The 18,096-nt window shown below is 39.6% G+C and overlaps 1 protein-coding gene across 1 annotated transcript in view; it reads right to left on the reverse strand.

Annotated features, from left to right (window-relative positions):
• LOC136366725 (transcription initiation factor TFIID subunit 4-like) overlaps nucleotides 1-18,096 on the reverse strand; it is a 150,959-nt gene that overhangs the window by 74,520 nt on the left and 58,343 nt on the right. Inside the window, exons 11-12 of the mRNA XM_066328001.1 lie at nucleotides 11,721-11,851; nucleotides 9,176-9,301 (exon numbers count right to left, since the gene is read on the reverse strand). Of these exons, the coding sequence (XP_066184098.1) occupies nucleotides 9,176-9,301; nucleotides 11,721-11,851 (257 nt within the window). The remainder of the gene's footprint in view (nucleotides 1-9,175; nucleotides 9,302-11,720; nucleotides 11,852-18,096) is intronic.

Here is an 18,096-nt window from a genome sequence, read left to right on the forward strand (position 1 = left end):
CTCAAGAGGCAGAAAATACACACATTATACTTTTATAAATGTGTGACAGGTCAGCATTCAGCAAATGTTGCACAAAAAGTTGCATAAAAAGTAAGAAGCTCCAATAAAACTTTTGACATCCATGGAAAACTGTTGTTCCTGATAAATGAAAGGTGTAGCAGTTCTACTTCAGTATTTCTTTGAGATTTAAAGTGATATCATTTACACAACTCCTAAAAGAGTACTTGTGCCCTCTCCTTTGTATCATTCTCTGCTTAATGCTATGCTGAAGGCAGACCTGAAACTTGAATGAGTATTAGTTTGCAAATGTACATATTCTCAATTTTTTGCCTGGTGTTTACATTTTTCATACCATATTCCGGTCAGAATTCAAAAATCCATTAAGATAACCAAAGGGAGATATGTTTTAAGGGTTTACACTTAAAAGGGGCACGTACTATTTTTGATACGCCTGGAAAGTGCCTTGGCTTGATTTGGCACAGAATTCCATATCCTTTCTCCTGTTAGCTTTGTGGGTTTGTGGTTTGGGTTGGGGGTTTTTTTGTGATCTAGGATTGGTTTTTTTCCAGCTTATATAGCAGACCTATAAAACACAGTGCTGATAACACAGGGTGACATTAAACAAAAAATAAGGGTTTTAGATGTGCTTAACTCTTCCACTGTGCACATCAGCTTCACCTTGCAACAACATCTCCAAGTGCTTTTGTGCCTGTTGACATAAGAGGTGGTTGGACAAGACTGTGTCTGCAGCAGAGGAATGACAAACTGAAACCTGAGCTGGCCAATGACCAAACCAAGACTCTCATGCTGCAGTTGTGCCAACCAAGGAACAAACTCCACCACAGCACAGGCTGAGCTTCCTTCTAACTGCTGTGACCAGACACAAAGAAAAACACAGATAATGTGACCTAGTTCATGTTCAAAGGACAAAAAGGTATTTAATGAAATATGTGGGTCTGCCAGAGAGCTGGGTTTCCAATCAGCACAACAATTACCAAGAACTTGATTATATTTACATCTCTTAGGTTAAAAACCCAACTAACAAAACCCCAGTCAGCTTCTCCAGGAGATGGGCTCAGGTCAGCATCTATGAACTGAGCTGAACAAGGTCCTTCTGCACTAACAATTATGCACTAACAATGACTATGCTGTCATTCTGCACTAACAATTCAACCACCGGAGCCTCAGTTTCTCCAGCAGGATGTATGGAAAAGCATATTTAGCCCTTTCATGGGTTTTGATGATAAATTTATAAATGTACAATGAACTTCTATTGCCTTGTGAGTCTCACAGCGAAAGCAGCACAGAAACACAAAGTATTGTTATACTGCTGTATGAAGCTGAAAATTCGCCAAATGCAAAGTACAAGTTAAAAGCACGTCAGCTTTAGGAGAAAGCAGAGTGTCCTGAGAGAATCCAGCTGAGACTTCTAATATTGTTACTAACTTTCTACAAGGAAATGACAGAATCCTGGAAAACACACCAGATGTAGGCTGTGTTTGGGGACATTGTAAGAAAAATTAAAGCAGGAGATGCAAAGTAACATTGCAATTTCCTGGGCTGCAGAAGTGAAGGAAAAACTCTGCAAGTGCTACAAAGTAAAGGAACACATTTAAAAGTTGAGGCTTTTTCTTTCTTCCCCAGAAACTGAGCAAAGAAGAGTAGATTGGAGTTCAGGATAATCTCAGTGTGCAAAAGCAAATCATCTGCTCTGTGAAAACCTCCAGCTTGTTCACAGTAAATATATGATAAAAATTATTGCAGAGGTGAAAACAGGTGCTCAACTCCTGAACAATACCAAATACAGGAATCTTGTTTCAAACATGAAGAGCTAAAATACCAGATGGAGTTAAATATATAACTCACACTGAAGGAGAAAATAGAACTACTTTTACATTTTGAATAATGCAATGATTTTCTTCTAGCTATTGCTTGAATCTATGCCAAAGAGCTTTTCCAAAGAATCCAGGCCAGTTCTTGTTTTAAAGAAGCAGAATTCCAACTTTACACTAGATGCATCATTACTACTAAAAAAAAATAAATTAAGGAATTGAACTCTTTTGTGTTCAGATAAATTTTAACAGTTTTTTTTTAAAAGCAGATTTGTGAGACTAAAATCCTTTCCTGCTGGTTACCATGCCAGTAAGCTTCAGAAATAAAATAATCAGTATATGAAGGCTAAAATGCAGTAAAGGACAAGTATAGACATCAACTATTTCATTAATTCTTCACTTTATGATCTAATGTAAATTATAAAAGGCTTCACCAATGCTCATGCAACACAGATTAAAGCAAATATAAGCAAATGCAAATGTCAAGCTTAAGAGAGGTGCTTAAATAAGCTTTAGAAATGTCACTGGATTCTCTTTACACTCCATTCCACACGTGAACATCTCTCCCTTCCTCTGAAGAGTTTGCACAATTTTGCTGCTGCTCAGCTCTTGTCTCCATGTCAACATCACCAAGCAATTTTTTAGTATTTATGCTTCCTTTTGTCAAGCTACTGACTAATCATTCCCAGCTTTTTTAAACTGCAGTTTAACTTTTTTTTCCCCCAGGTAATTAATATTTTGGGTTTTCTCTTGCTTTCTCGTTTCTCTCTGACACCTAAATCTTAATATGCTGCACTTCACCTGTTTTGTGAAACATGCTTTCCCAAAATCTTTTAATGCATCGATGTCTCCTTCCTCTAAAGCTTTGGAAATGCCCACTAATCAGACAACCCACCAAATCAAAGACTTTCAAGGACTTTATCACAATTCCTTTGCCTTCCTCTCCCTGTTCATCATGTCTAGATCTGTAAATAAAGCAGGCTGCATTTACCTAATGTATTTTCCTGTTAATGAATAAAACCTTTAGAAGCAAGCAAGCTTCCCATAGTAATTTCAGAGAAACCCAGGACAGATCCTAAGAAGATAACATACTTCTAAATATATTAAATGCTGTCTCCTACTGAGAATGTATTCAGCAAACCAGGTTTGTTAACATTTCTCCCAAACACCAGCTACTTTATTAGACAAGACAACCTGATATTTTAATTGTGAAAAGCCAAAGTGCTTTGTGTTAGAGAGTTCTCTATCTGGAAACTGAAAACTGCATAGATCACATTAGGTCTAGGGAAATATTGGACTTCCAAAGTATGAAAAGCAGCGTATGTTAAATGTGTATATTCAAAACAACAGAAATAAGGGGCTTCATTTACATGTTACCAAACTCCCTAATGTTCCAAACCTCAGCTCTTCCCCTGGCTTGTGTTCAGGCAGGAGGCCAAAAAAAGGAGACATCTAAGAGACATGGAACAGTGTAGTTTTAAGAGTATTTCAGGTTTCACAGAATTGTCTTAAACTAGAAAGCAATAGTGTTTTTAAAATTATAAAGGTATTTATAACCCATGCCATATTTAAATATATGGACCATTTTTTTAGAATTGATCATACTCTGCATCTGTGCAGTTGGACAGACTAAAAATACTTCTGATGTGTTTTATTAGCAGAATTATTCAACACTTTGCTTGATTATTAAAGTCAAAGTTGCACTTTTGCTAAACTTTTGATCCACTAACAAAAGTAAGCTTTCTGTTTAGATTTGTGTGGACTAGCAAGTCTCAGCTTGTTACACCTGTGTTGGGAAATATCTCACGGGGTCTCTTCTGCATTTAGCTACATCTGATCCCAGCTAAGGCACTCACAGCTCTACTGCCCCTTGCCAATAGATACACTGGGGGTCTTTAATGCCTCAAATTCCTCTTTTTTCATTAAATAAAGTTAGGAGTCAACTGCAGGTGCTGTACTATCAAGAGCCACGGCTGTGCCAACAGTTTCAATTTTAAACCTATTTTTCCCCATTGATGACATTAGAACTTCACCCACGGCTGTACCAGCTTATAACTTTCACTTTTAATTAAAGAAATTAAATTGGCAACATGAAACACTTTGCTTTCACATTAGCTTTGTTAATAAAAAGTGAAAGTTAAAAGCATCATAGCTGAGGGTAAAACGCTGCTCAGTGTCACGACCATGGTGAGGTGGAACGCAAAAGTACAGGTCTGAAAAATGATTTATAATAAAATCATTAAAATTGCGGTAACAAATTCCTGAAAATTCAGAAAATTATCTCAACACAATAATTGCCATTTTGCTCTGCTCTCATCAGAAGTGAGTTCCAAGTGCTCATGCAGACAGGAGACTGAACCCACTGCTCTCAGAAGAAAAGGAAAGGATTAAATGGAATGACAGCTGAACTCATCTCAGGCTCAGGGAGAAGCCCCTCCAAGTCACCACAGCACATGTGTGGAAGGAAATCTGCAGCACCAAATTTCAGTAATCTCTCCAATAAAAAAGCCCTTCAGCCTACAGTACTACCCAATCGTCCATAAATGCTAATTAACTTTACAAACAACTCTAAACATAATTTTCCATTTACTTATGTAAATTTTCTTTTTACAGAACACTTCTTACTCTTGTGATAGTTGTATTTAAGATCCCAGAACTTGACAGACTTGTGCTCCTAATTCATAACACTCAAAATCATAGACTAAACAAATGCCTATATTGGAAAATAAATTTCAACATTAATTTTATAATAAAATACACAGGCATTCAGCCAGTTTGAGAACAACAATTAACACACTAACTTTACTGTCATCCACTTTATCCTAGATTAAAACACAGCTAATAATTCCTTTTCTGAGAGCCAGGATAACCCCAAGCTCTAACTCTTTACTGCCATCACTCCCTCAAAGAAACACAATTCAGAAATAAAAACAACAAAAAACCACCACCAACAACAAATCAGCTACAACATCCTATTCCTTCTGCTGCCAAAAATATTTCCATTATTAGCCCAGAACCAGAACTTCATTCAACTTGACAGACATCACCTGCATTTTCCAGGTTTTGGAAACAACTATGAAAGCAGCAAGAACACAGGTTTACTATAATAAGACCAGTGCTTTGTTTGGTTTGGTTTGGGTTTGTTTTTTTGTTGGTTTTTTTTTTTTTAGAAAATCCACAGGAGATACACCATGTCAAATGTAAAGGTAAATTCCTCAAGTGATTTTAGTCTGGCTTTTGACCTTTCTGCAGCCTTAAGACTCTGAGTGCTGCCTGTACCATCCCCAGAGGCCGGGAGAGGATGTCTGCTTCTGCACACACCTGGCAACAACAGCCACTGGCTCTTACTGCCAGAACAAACCAGGGCCAAGAGTTGACTCCCCAAATATTTCCTTTAAAGAGATTGTGCTCTACATGTGTGTTTGTGCACAAGATGCTCCCTTCTCACGTCATTTTTTCTTTTCACCTGTGTTGCTCGTGTCAGGAAGGAAACCCAAAAGCAGCTCTGTCCCTCCCTGCACAGCTTCTCCTTTTGACACATCACATTTCCTAGGGGCTTGAGACAGGAGCTCTTCCAGCAGCAGGAGGGGACTGGATGTCACACTTTGGGGACCAAGATGTCTTTAAACACTTAATAGTAAAAGTAGTTATTAGAAAGTAAATTAGAGAAAAGGTTTGGGCCACAAAAGCCCATTTATTTATTTCCTACTTTAAGACTTCATAGGACTTTATATTAGCCAAGACTAAAACAACAAAAAAACCCTGTCTAAAACATAGAATATCAATTCATGAAGGAATTCAGTTCAAGGCTGGTATGGGAATGTTGGGGAACATTTTGGAATGCTGTGGAACACTCTGAAACATTGTGGAAGGCTATGGAATGTTGTGGAATATGATGCAGGGGATCATTCTGGCTCCTGAAACAGCATAGTAGTAGTTTCAATTTTTACATTTTTAATGTAAAAGAAATTGTATGTTACGTTGCTACTATAGCATACTCTGATTTTTCCTTTCCTGTCTTCCCCCAAAATATCTCACTGGAATGAGATCACTCACAATGCTTCTCACCTTATGATATGAAGTTTCTGTTTCTCAAGTATTTCCCAGGCATGGGACATAAGTTTTGGTAAAATTCTCTCATTTAACAAGCTACATAATAGTGCTATTTTATTTCAAAGACACTCCTGTAGCACCACAGCTAATTTTAACTTTAGTGACTTCTCTGAGAGTGTCAAAATTTTTATTTTTTTGAAACCTAAACCTTTTGCTTTCCTTCTATCTTCTCATCCAATTTGATCTCTCCTTCTCCCAAAAACATTTCCTGAAGCAAAACCAAGCCCATCTGAGTGCTTAAAAATTTTGCAATCATCTCCTACTGTAACAACTGAAATTACAGTTGCAGATCAAACAGAACACTTGTGTCAAATATTTTCCTTTCTCTTCCTAAAGAAACCCACCCATCACCCAAAACAACAAAAACCTACAAACCTGACACTTTCTTAGGCCATCATTTACTTTTTTTCTTTTACCCCTTACTGAACTGTAATGCTAAATTACCAGATCAGTTTCAAGGCTTCCTGAAGACTCAGGCTGCCTCTCCTTTAATTCCAACCTATTCCTTCATTCTTCATCATCTTCTCCATTGATTCTCCTGTTACTAAGTAGATTATTTAACACCATCTGCTTCAACACCCAAAACATTTCTTTCACTCTCTCTTTCTTCATCAAACCCTGGACTTTGGCTGTTAAGAGGGCTCCAAAGGGTAAATAATTAAAAAAGGATTTTCACTGTGCAAGTTCAACCTTTTTATGCTCTTCTGTAGGAGACAGCAGATGAGATATCAACAGCAGGAAACTTCTAAAAGGAAACTTCTAAACTTTCACTAAAATGGTTCTGCTGAGTAACCTTAAAAACATGTTGCACAATAACCTGTCAAAACACTTCCAAGATAAAAGATCACATTGTTTCTCTAAAAGGCACAAAGAAGTTGCAGTTATAAATAAACATGATTTTTAGATTTAAGTATCTACAGCAAGGAAAACAGAAATTTCACTTTAAACCTCGAAGTTTTGATCTTTTAAAGACAATAGCATCAAGGTGACAAAGGTGCCATGACCGGGAGAATTTGAGTCTCCAGAGGCAGTTTAAGCATCTCCCCCTTTGCAGACACAAATTTCACCAGACCACAGAGAAGTGGGTACTGGTGGGTATCACTTCACCAGGCAGCTGGGGCAGGTTTTAACTGTGTCCATTTCCTTTCTCTGTCCTTACAATGACTGCATCCTTCCCACAAGGGCTGAGATCTCCGCAGACAACAAGGCACATTCATAAAAACAAGGAAGAAACCAAAATCCTGGGTAAGGAATTAGCACACAGGAATTCAGAATAAAGACCTCTACAAGTATCACTGTTCATGTACAGGTGCTTCTGCATTTGAGCAGCACCAGAGAATCTAAGGAAATAATGTAAAATCTATGATCTAGAATAAAAAATTGTAGTCTGACCATATTTTGCCAAACCCTGTCCTACATAAGCCTTGCAATAGGTCACCCATCCATCAGAACAGACTGGGCAGCTCCAGCTGAACAAAGCCAGCTCAGTTCCAAACTGGCATTTACACTCATATCACAGCACTGCATAAGCACCTTCCAAGGGGTCCACAGTGTCTCTGCTTCTCTCTCTGAACATTAACACTGATAAATCAGCACTGCTGATGGCTACTCTGTGCTTTGGTTTTGGATTTTTAGCACCTTCATTTATTTTTCACCTTCATGTATTTTTCTAGTATACCATGTATTTCTTCCAAGCTGTCTCCTGGTTATGAAGTATGCATGCAATAATTTCATTAAGGTAATTTTTTTCAAACCAATTAGGGGATTCTTTTATATTTTCGTCGTCGTTGTTGTTGTGGAAATTCTTTAATTTGCTCCTCCTGTACTTTATAGGAATCAAACTTGATTATCATGTATTTAATTAAGACTTCATAGGACTTTATATTAGCCAAGACTAAAACAACAAAAAATCCTGTCCAAAACACAGAATATCAATTCAGGAAGGAATTCAGTTTGGAAGGAACACTGGGAGCTCCTCTAAGCCAATCTCAGACCAGTCTGCATAAGGCTTTGTGCACTCAGGGAAACATTTCTGATCTAAGGACTATAAGCTACTGCATTTTTCTCAATGTCCAGTAAAAAAGGACCAACGTAAAAACAAGCTGCAGGATACACTGAAATGATTCACCAAGATGTAGTCACTGAATGGAGAAAACAGTATTAAAAAAAACCCAACAAAACATTTCTTTACTTTTAATAAGTAAAAATTGAGAATGAAAACAGCAGATGTGTTTTCATCAAAACATTTAAAGAGTATCTATGTTGTTTAAAAAAATGTGGAATATTTAATAATGTGAACAATTATAAATTAAGAGTACAAACAGGGCAGATTAAATTAGCTTAATTGAGAAACAGATTTCTAAATAAGCAAGGCTTGGGCTAGTTTCTTTAAAAAATTTCTCAATTTGTGAACATTAATGGAATGATATCACGAGGCTGTGTTACAATTGAGTTGTTCTGCATAATCTCTTCAGAATATACAATGAATAACTCAATAAAGTTTCAAATACAATTAAAATGGGATAACTAAGAGATAAACTTATTAGTAGTTAGCTATTATATATATGATTAAATTTATAGACAAAAGAAGGGAACTTATTCTATCTCTATGTGCTCTTGAAACAATATTATCTGAGCTTGTTTAATTGCACCAATGAACACCCAGTCTCTGGAATTAAAGTTACAAAGGAACAAATCCTGAGAACTGACAGTTAACTGGAAACATGCATGAGTCAATCAAAGTTACAAAGAAGCAACAGGAACACATATAAATTAAGATAAACAAACAAGCAAAACTGTTTAAAAACAAAGTCTAAAAACCTAAGAAGTAAAAAGCCCCGAAAAAAAATTAGTCAGATTCTACTGAATTTGTTTAAAGACAAGAAGTGTAGGTTATGATTGTCCAGCAGCACAGAAACCCTTGGTATCTATTAAATTTCAAAGGCAATTGTAAAAATCATTTCGCAGAATTATTTGGGAAGTGTTAGCCACTGTCTCCTGTATTCCCAAGAACTCCTGAAATTCCGAGCTCTGTTGAAAAGACAGAGGCATCCCAGGGTGGGTGTGGAGTCAGCACAGACCAGAGCCTGACTCACGGGTTCAAGGTGTGATGAACAGGACCTTTCCTACTGTAATAAACAAAACGTGCTTACAAACACACATCACAAACTTAAATAACTGTTTGAAGCCTATGGATTGTTAAGTAGTTTAAAAAACAGTAAAAGTGATACCTTGGCAGCCTTCAGCAAAATTTCCCTCTCTTGTTCATCTTTCCTTTGCTTTTCCAAACGCTCCAGCTGCTCAAAGAACTTCAGCTGTGACCGGACGTCTGTGGCCTGTTCGTACCATTCATCATCCTGTAAGACAGGGACAGCCCTTCAGAAAAACAGGCACCTCATCCAGAACAGGCATTTAGAGACTGGAGGTGCTACACATTCAAATCTTTCCATGGTACTCATAATAAAAAGAAAATTATTATTTTTTAGGCTGAAGAGAATGAAGCCAGCCTGTAGTTAATAACGCAGCGAGAATCTGATAATTTAATTAATATCTAAGCAATTTTAAAAAACAAGGACCGATTTATCAGCACCAGACAAATGAAAGAGTTAAAGAAGTAAAACCAACTGACTTAATGATGGAAAACATCTAAAATGCTTAACTTTATTACTGAATAATCCTAGCTATAGTTTATAACCAGGCTCATAACCTGTAATTCCTGCATTTGTACTCATTCTTGAACTAGTAACAGAATTTCTCAAGATGCAGCATTATAAAAGCATTAAAGCTAAAAACTCAGTTAAAATAAGCCTCTAACTCCAATTAAAACAGAAGCTTATGGCATCTGAGAGTATGCAAGTTTTCCTAGCACACCAGGAGAGTTTATGGCATAAGCCACATGGAGAACGCTCAAGATGTCAGTCAGAAAAGTAAATTATTCACATTACTTTCATCCCATTTATCTACTTAATGTCTTCCTCTCTGACTACCATGCTATGAAATCAAAAAACAGCATTAACCAAGAAAAATACAGAATACAATCACAATGCTGCATTTCAATCAGAGACAACACTATTTTTTTCCTAAGGATCTTTTAAGTCATTGTTTTAAATGCTTCTTTAAACATAACTTAACATGGACTAAGCAAACTCTTTTCTTCTCAGACACCTAAAGAGAAGGAAGGAGGGATTTAACACTTCTGAAGACAGTAAAGAATACTGAAAATAAACAAGGGTATTTTACTTTTAATCCAATATAGTGGAATATATCCATCAATTGCAATGAAAGATCTAAGTCTAGGTAATAACCAGGAAGAGCAGCCTTTATTTTTTAATCCATTTTTCTATCACAATGATGCTGATTATAGTCACAGATCCCAGAGATGATTATTTTTGCAAATATCAAATAGAATTAGTCCAACCATGACTCAGGTCACAGAACGCCCAGATTTGGGAAACAGGTGGGCTAAGACACAGTCCAAAGCTGTTTGACTAGACTGCCACTCCAGGAATGCAAAATGTGCACCACAGAACCAAGGAACAAGCTAAATCAGAGCTATCAATGTATATATATGCAAAAGAAATCTAAACACAGCTTGGACAACACATAACTAATTACTGCCATCTTCCTTTGACACCACTTTAACAACTATGATAACTAATAAGCACCTCATTTCTACTGCAACAGATATTTCAAATATATCAATAAAAATGTTTGATTAATTTGAATTTCAAACTGGTTAGTAGATCTTTATTTAAATTTCCCCCTGGTTTGAAATATCAAAATTGTTTCATTTTTCTTCAGGAATACAATCACTAAAAATGAATCAGTAGCATTTAACCTTTGAGTTTTTTTAAATAGAAATTCATGTTTAATTACAGTTAAAAATTTACAGTTGAATTCTTTAGTTGCTAAGGCATATATTAGCAGCTTTTGTAAAATATTAATATTTCTCACATCCAGAAAAGTTACTACAGATTCCTAAATACCAAAGAAATTTCAATCCAATTCCTGGATACCCGGGACAAAAAAGGGGTTATCAGGAATCAAGTCTTAGTCACAACCCATGAGCAGAAATAGCTTAGCAAATTCTCCCTGCCAGACACTTCAGCACAGAAAGACACAAACAACTCTACACCCAAACTCCCCCAGAGCAGAGGAAGATGAGCTGGCAGGTGGATCCACCATCCCAGCAGTGTGTTTGCTGAGCAGGCAAACCTGCAGCCCAGGGAAGCTCTGCAGCACGAACCAGAACATGGCTGTGCTGGGCACCAGGGCTGTGCACCAGGGCTGTGCTGGGCACCATGGCTGTACTGGGCTGTGCCAAGCTGTGCCAAGCTGTGCTGGGCACCAGGGCTGGGCACCAGGGTTGTGCTGGGCATCATGGCTGTGCTGGGCACCCTGGCTGTACCAAGCTGTGCTGGGCTGGGCTGTGCTGGGCTGTGCCAAGCTGTGCTGGGCTGTGCCGGGCTGTGCCAAGCTGTGCTGGGCTGTGCTGGGCACCGGGGCTGTGCTGGGCTGTGCCAGGCTATGCCAAGCTGTGCCAGGCTGTGCCAAGCTGTGCTGGCCTGTGCTGGGCTGTGCCGGGCTGTGCCAAGCTGTGCCAGGCTGTGCCAAGCTGTGCCAAGCTGCGCCAGGCTGTGCCAGGCTGTGCCAAGCTGTGCCAGGCTGTGCCAGGCTGTGCCAAGCTGTGCCAAGCTGTGCCAGGCTGTGCCAGGCACCGTGGGCATGCCGAGCCCCGCCGGGCGCAGGACACAAACCCGCTCTGGGCACACTTACTTTGTACGACTCCATCCGGTGCTGGGTTATCACTGTCACTTTCTCTATCACTGTTCTTAGTCTGTTCTGTGTTGCATGGGAAATAAAAGTAACGACCTCAGCTGGCACATCTGTAATTCCTAGTTTTTTAGCTAAAGCAAAAAAACAAAACAAAACAAAACAGAGTTAGCTTATCCCCCACAGAAAAAACCTCCCAAAACACAAACAAAGCTCTAAATGACCTTACGTCACAACTTCATTTTCCTGAATAGAAAAATCCATGACAGTGTATTAATGTGGCTTTGGTTACACATTCACGATCTCCTGAAAAGGGTGCAACTCTACAAGTTTAAAATATAAATCAGAGAATTTCTTTAACACTTGAAAGCAGTTAAGAACTTTGCTGAAGTTTAGCCTGGCACATTAAACCGAGGCATATCAGAGTATGAGACAATCTGAGTTCTCAGTTGCTCTCCACAAGAAAGAACAACTCCTTTATTTTCAGAAGCGTTAGTGAAGATGGATTTCAGTGTCGAGGGGGTGAGGGTGCAGCCCAAAGCATTCTGTTGCATCCTTTAGCCTACACCACTGGCACAGTACCAATAACAGAAATTCTATAGGGAAAAAAACCCAACCTATTAACTGAGGGCAAAGAAATAAATTCATATTAAAAAGAGTTGTTTAGAAACACCAGCTGTCCCCCCAACACATATTCATGGTTACTTGGACATTTGATACTTTTTGCTGAGTTTGTAAGAAAATCAAAGAGTCTACAGTCTACATTCAAGCTACAGAAAAAAAGAAAATGGGTAATACTTAAGGACTCCTAAATTCATCAAAGAAATTTTTAAGTGTTGGATATAAATTTGTAGGTATATGAATATATGTATTTATATAAACTACAGTCCTACAAAGGCACATGTAGTCCTGGCAGGGCAGTTTTCTGGATAAAAAACCCCCAGTGTGCACATACGTATATTTTACACAGGAAAAAACCGGGCAGCTGTATTTTCTATGGACCATTGGTGTTGACCCACCACAGAAGAATAAATACGCTGAGTCAGTGCTCCTTGAATGGACAGAAGACTTTCCAAACTGGATTGGTTGGGATAGACGAAGGATTTTGCAAAACACTACAGGAAATTTGTAACTATTACAGCAGGTGCTTCCTCCAGAGCCAACTGCAAGAGGAATCCTCGTCTGGGATGGGGGCCTGAGCAAACGCTGATCTTGGCTGTGCCAGAGCGAGTGTCTGCTGTGAGAGGAGTTCCTGCCTTCCCCTGCCTGAACTCGAGAGCAGGAAATAAAAACATACCATGGGAGAAGTGAGCGCTGGTGGCACTGGGAGTGGGGCAGGGGCCAGGAGGAGCAGGCACCTGCCCTGTCCCACCCCTTCTTCCCTTCCCCTGGCTCCTGATCCACTGGGATCTGCCCCTTCCCTTCCCCTGGCTCCCGATCCAGTGGGATTTGCCCCTTCTTCCCTTCCCCTGGCTCCTGATCCACTGGGATCTGCCCCTTCTTCCCTTCCCCTGGCTCCTGATCCACTGGGATCTGCCCCTTCTTCCCTTCCCCTGGCTCCTGATCCACCGAGATCTGCTCCTTCTTCGCTTCCCTTCCCCCGGCGCCTGACCCACCGGGATCTGCCCCTTCCCTTCCCTTGGCTCCCAATGCCCCAAAATCTGCCCCTTCTTCCCTTCCCTTGGCTCCTCATCTAGTGGGATCTGCCCCTTCTTCCCTTCCCTTGGCTCCTGATCCACTGGGATCTGCCCCTTCTTCCCTTCCCTTGGCTCCTCATCTAGTGGGATCTGCCTCTTCTTCCCTTCCCTTGGCTCCTGATGCACTGGGATCTGCCCCTTCTTCCCTTCCCTTGGCTCCTGATCCACTGGGATCTGCCTCTTCTTCCCTTCCCTTGGCTCCTGATCCACCGAGATCTGCTCCTTCTTCGCTTCCCTTCCCCCAGCTCCCGACCCACTGGGATCTGCCCCTTCTTCCCTTCCCTTGGCTCCCCATCTAGTGGGATCTGCCCCTTCTTCCCCTCCTCTGGCTCCCAATCCACCAGGATCTGCCCCTTCCCTTCCCCTGGCTCCCTCTCCAGCGGGATCTGCCCGTTCAGGGATGGCTGGACCACATCCGCACTGCGTTCCCCAGCACAGCTCTCTACTCGGCCTATCCCTGATAGTCATTTTAAGAATTCTTTGAAGTCGTTACCTCTTAAACTAACTTAATCACTGACTCCCTATCTTACATGTTACCTTAAGGATTTCAGCAAGATGCATATACGATTTCTAACTAATTTTTGCTTTATCATGGGGAAAAAAATAAATTAAACCTTTCTTGGTGCCCAATTTGTCCTGTGTAATAGAGCTGGAGCCGCGCTCAGGTTGCTGAAAGCCGAATGTGTAATGGGAAGCAGACACACACATTAAATCCCAACGCTGCAACTGCCACCCAGGCAAATGAAGTCCTTGAAGTTGGGAGGATGATTCCTGTGGGCAGGAGCAATTCTTCCAAGTCAGACTGGCAATAGTGAGGTCTATTTGAGCATGCACCATTTTACTATGCAAACACGTGTAAGCAAAGCCATCATCAATCAGAAAACCCGTCTGAAAAAAAACGCAAGTAAGAAGGGACATTTAATTAACTAGTATCCAGAAAAGAGGCTTGCAGATGGAAAATTCTGCCCTATTCTAGGTATGCGTGAGAATGTGTAATTGTTACAGTTCTTTGAATGTCAGTGTAACTACAGTTACCCAACTCCCCTGAAAACACACACTCCTTTTGTAACAAGAACTGTTGCCATCTTGGTTTTTTCACAATTGAAGTCTTTCTAATCTTAAAGAACTTTATTCTGAGTAAAGTCAACCATTATAGGACTTTTCTTGTCCCTTTAACTTTTCAGAAATTCATCCATCATCAATGGACCATTCTCTGAGATACCTGATGCCTTAAGATTCTTGTCCTTCACCAGCCTCTGCAATATCCCAGTAACTTTCTTCTAAAATCCCTCAACACATTATTCCTAAGTGCAGAAAACTATCCAGAGGCCACAGAGACCCTCTGGAAACTGCTCTGGGACTTATCCTCTTTAATGAGTGTCTCAGGGACCTCAAAGGAGAGACACAAAGGCCCTTGCCAAGTCTGCAGAGGGCACCACGCTGAGCAGTGCCAAGGGAAAGGACCTCTTGCAAGTGAAGCAAGAGGGACTTCATGGAACTCTTGAAGGCCAAGTGCAAAGCCTTGTGCCTGGGCTGGACTCACTGGAATGCCATGGGTGGGGTCAGCAGCACTGATGGGAACCACGGAGAGCCTGGAGGCCCGTAGGTTATCCAGCACTGCACCCTGACACCCACAGGTTATACCTACAGCAAAACTGTAAATCAGTGGTAACCTACCCATCAAGGGAAACAACCACTCCTCTAACTCAGCCCACACCTACAGTCATGCACATTTGGGTCACCCAGTACAAGAAAAGCTTGAAAAAACTTGAATCCAGGAAAAAGTCAACAAGATGGTCACGGGGTTGCAGCACCTGACATAATGAGGAGAAAATGAGGGTTCTTTTTCTTGGAGTAAGAAGACTTAAGGGAGAGTTTATTGAGAAGATGGAGCCAGACCCTTTATTAAAGTGGAAGAATGAGAAGTAAATTCATAAATGGAATCAGCTGTTTCTGACTGGATATAGGGAAGAATTCTTTCATGAAGACAAATAATGCAACACTTTGCATGAACAATTTATAGATTGTCTCACTTCTCAAGTTTTTAAGACTTGGCCAATTGATGCCCTAAACAACCCAGTCTAAATTCAATGTTGATCCATCTTTGAGTGAGAGGGTAGAGCGATTCAATGATCCCTGTCCTCCTGCATATGTGCTTCCATATTCCTCATTACTGCACAATACTGCCACATCCCTCCTACATCTCGGATCATCCCTTGGCACATCTCCCAGACCCTGTTTGTCCAGCTGAGCACAGCCAGGGCCCCTGAGCCTGGCCAGTCTGTGCCAGAGAGCTCACTGGCAGCCAACCAGGCGGAGGAGCAAAGAAAAGGAAAAAATGGGTTCATTTCCCCCTCAACTCAGACACACTGAGGGGGCTCCTGATTTATCAGTTGACTCAAAAGTGACCTGAAGGGAAAGAAGAAAGGCTAATGGAATATTCAATCACTTAAGGCTAAAATTCCTTGGAAAACAGGATAAGGGGAAAAGAATACAATTTCCCCACAAATGAATTAGCATCAAGGAACCAGACTACAAAAAGATTTTTAAAAAGTCATCTTGTCATCCACACGATTCATCATGTGTGGAAGCATCATCATGTCTTCCCTGCTCTAAATTACATCAGTTAAACCCTGTTAGTTTGGGATGTCAGAAACAGGGTGCATTCCAAAGCTGCATACTACACGAAGATTTGGCATGCTCCTTAAATACTTGGATTGTACTTGGGGCAAGGGTGGGAAAATTACCAATTTCATCTGTGCTTGGAAATGCTGGCCTGGTTATACTTCCATACACAGTTGCTCACACCACTGTGCTGAATCCACTGACCTAGGAGATGTGATACCACTGCTTAGAGCCTGTCCCTTTTTTGCTTTCTGCAACTCAGAAAAAATGCCAAAGAGAAATGGAATCTATGCACAGGGCTGGAAACTGTTAATTTTCATGTGTTTCCATACTGAAGTCTTAGTTTTGGTTTTTTGCTTGACTGCCACTTCTCCTCCTGAGATCCACTTCTCATTTATAAATTTCATAAAATGAGATATATAAAACTTCATCCACTCTTATAAAAAGCATATTGGAATCCTGTCTGCCATCAAAGGAGAAGAACACGTATCTCTAAATAGGAAACTCCTGACATATTCTTCTAGTCTGCTTAATTACTTTTCCCAGTGTTAATAGGAAGAGGCTTCTCTTCCCTTTTCCAGATTCCCTAGAGTCATAATCATCTGGGAACAGAAATACGATTTATACTTTTAAGAAATGTATATATACACATATATATATATTCTAAAATACTAAACATAGTTAATTGTATCACAAAACACAAATATCCTTGTAATTACTCATCTTTCTAACCAAGTTATTGGATAGTGGGATCCATCTACTGATATTTTTATTTAGGCCCTAGCAATCTGAATTCCAGTCTAAATTGCACCATCTGATCTTTACAATATATACATTTAAACATGTGCAGAAACCAAGGAGAAAATGAAGATTAAAAAAAAAAAGGCATTTGCTTCCATCAACAGAGTGCTTTCCCTTGCCTTCTGTTTTCAAAAAGCTGAACTTCTTTCTGATTTTTAGGTGATCATCTCAATGTACCTTAAGTTTGATGATGTGGCCATCTTAACTTGCAGTCTTGTGATCAAAAGTGTTGTATGTGGAATTTGAAAAGACTTGCTTGCTTTTAAATAATACATTTGTTAAATTTAGACATTTTTGATAACAAGTCTATGCCTCAAGTCTTTAAAATTACTTCAGCAATGTAATTTTGAACTTTTCCTAGAGCTATGATAAAAACATCATCAAGGTTAACAACAAAAAGGAGCTGGAGCAAAGCAATGCTCCAAGCTATAATTTTAACCCATCTCTCCAGTTGAATTTAAGTTTTGATATTTTTAAAGACAAAACTAAGGTCATATTCTTCATTCAAGTGCTCTTGCCAGATCTCTATTACACCCGAACTGTACAAGACCATCAAGAATTGATGACTGATTGAAAGAAAACTTCAATTCTTTGTGGCAAAACTCAGTTACAGAACATCCTCAGAGGCATCAGATGCCACTAAAGAGTCACACTACCCTAGATGAGAAATACGAGGGACAGATTTGCACTCCAAGCGCAAATTTTGAATCTGCCAAGCATTCCAGGACAACACAATAAAGTCTGTCCCCATGTTAATTCTTAATTACATGTCTGGAAGCTTTAATAGCAACCCCCAACTCAATCAGATTTTAATAAAAATCTATAGTATATGAGCATGCAAAGAAGTGTGTCAGGATGTTTTGTTACAAATAAACTATATTATATTTAAAATTTTTTGATATTGCAACAGAGTTACTATAAGTAACTCAGACACAAGTTCCAAAAACCTTGAGGGAAAAAACATTCAGCAATATTATCCTGATATTGGCATATGTGTCAGTAGCACAAGATTGTTTTTTACAAATATAAAAGCACCTAAACCTTGTAACTGAAAACTTTTTAGGTCTCAAGAAGTGAAAATTCTGCTATTGTCTGCTTAGATATCTGAGAGTCATTGGCTTTGCTCCACTTCAGAAATTTAATTATATTTTATTGATCAAAAACCAAAACAAATCATAAGGAGGGTACTGCCCTATTTGGGAAGCTGAAGAAAAATACTGTCTTTGCAGATAGGTTTTCAAAGAATCAAAAAGTTA

This window comes from Sylvia atricapilla, chromosome 12, assembly GCF_009819655.1.
Source record: "Sylvia atricapilla isolate bSylAtr1 chromosome 12, bSylAtr1.pri, whole genome shotgun sequence".
Lineage (NCBI taxonomy): Eukaryota > Metazoa > Chordata > Aves > Passeriformes > Sylviidae > Sylvia > Sylvia atricapilla.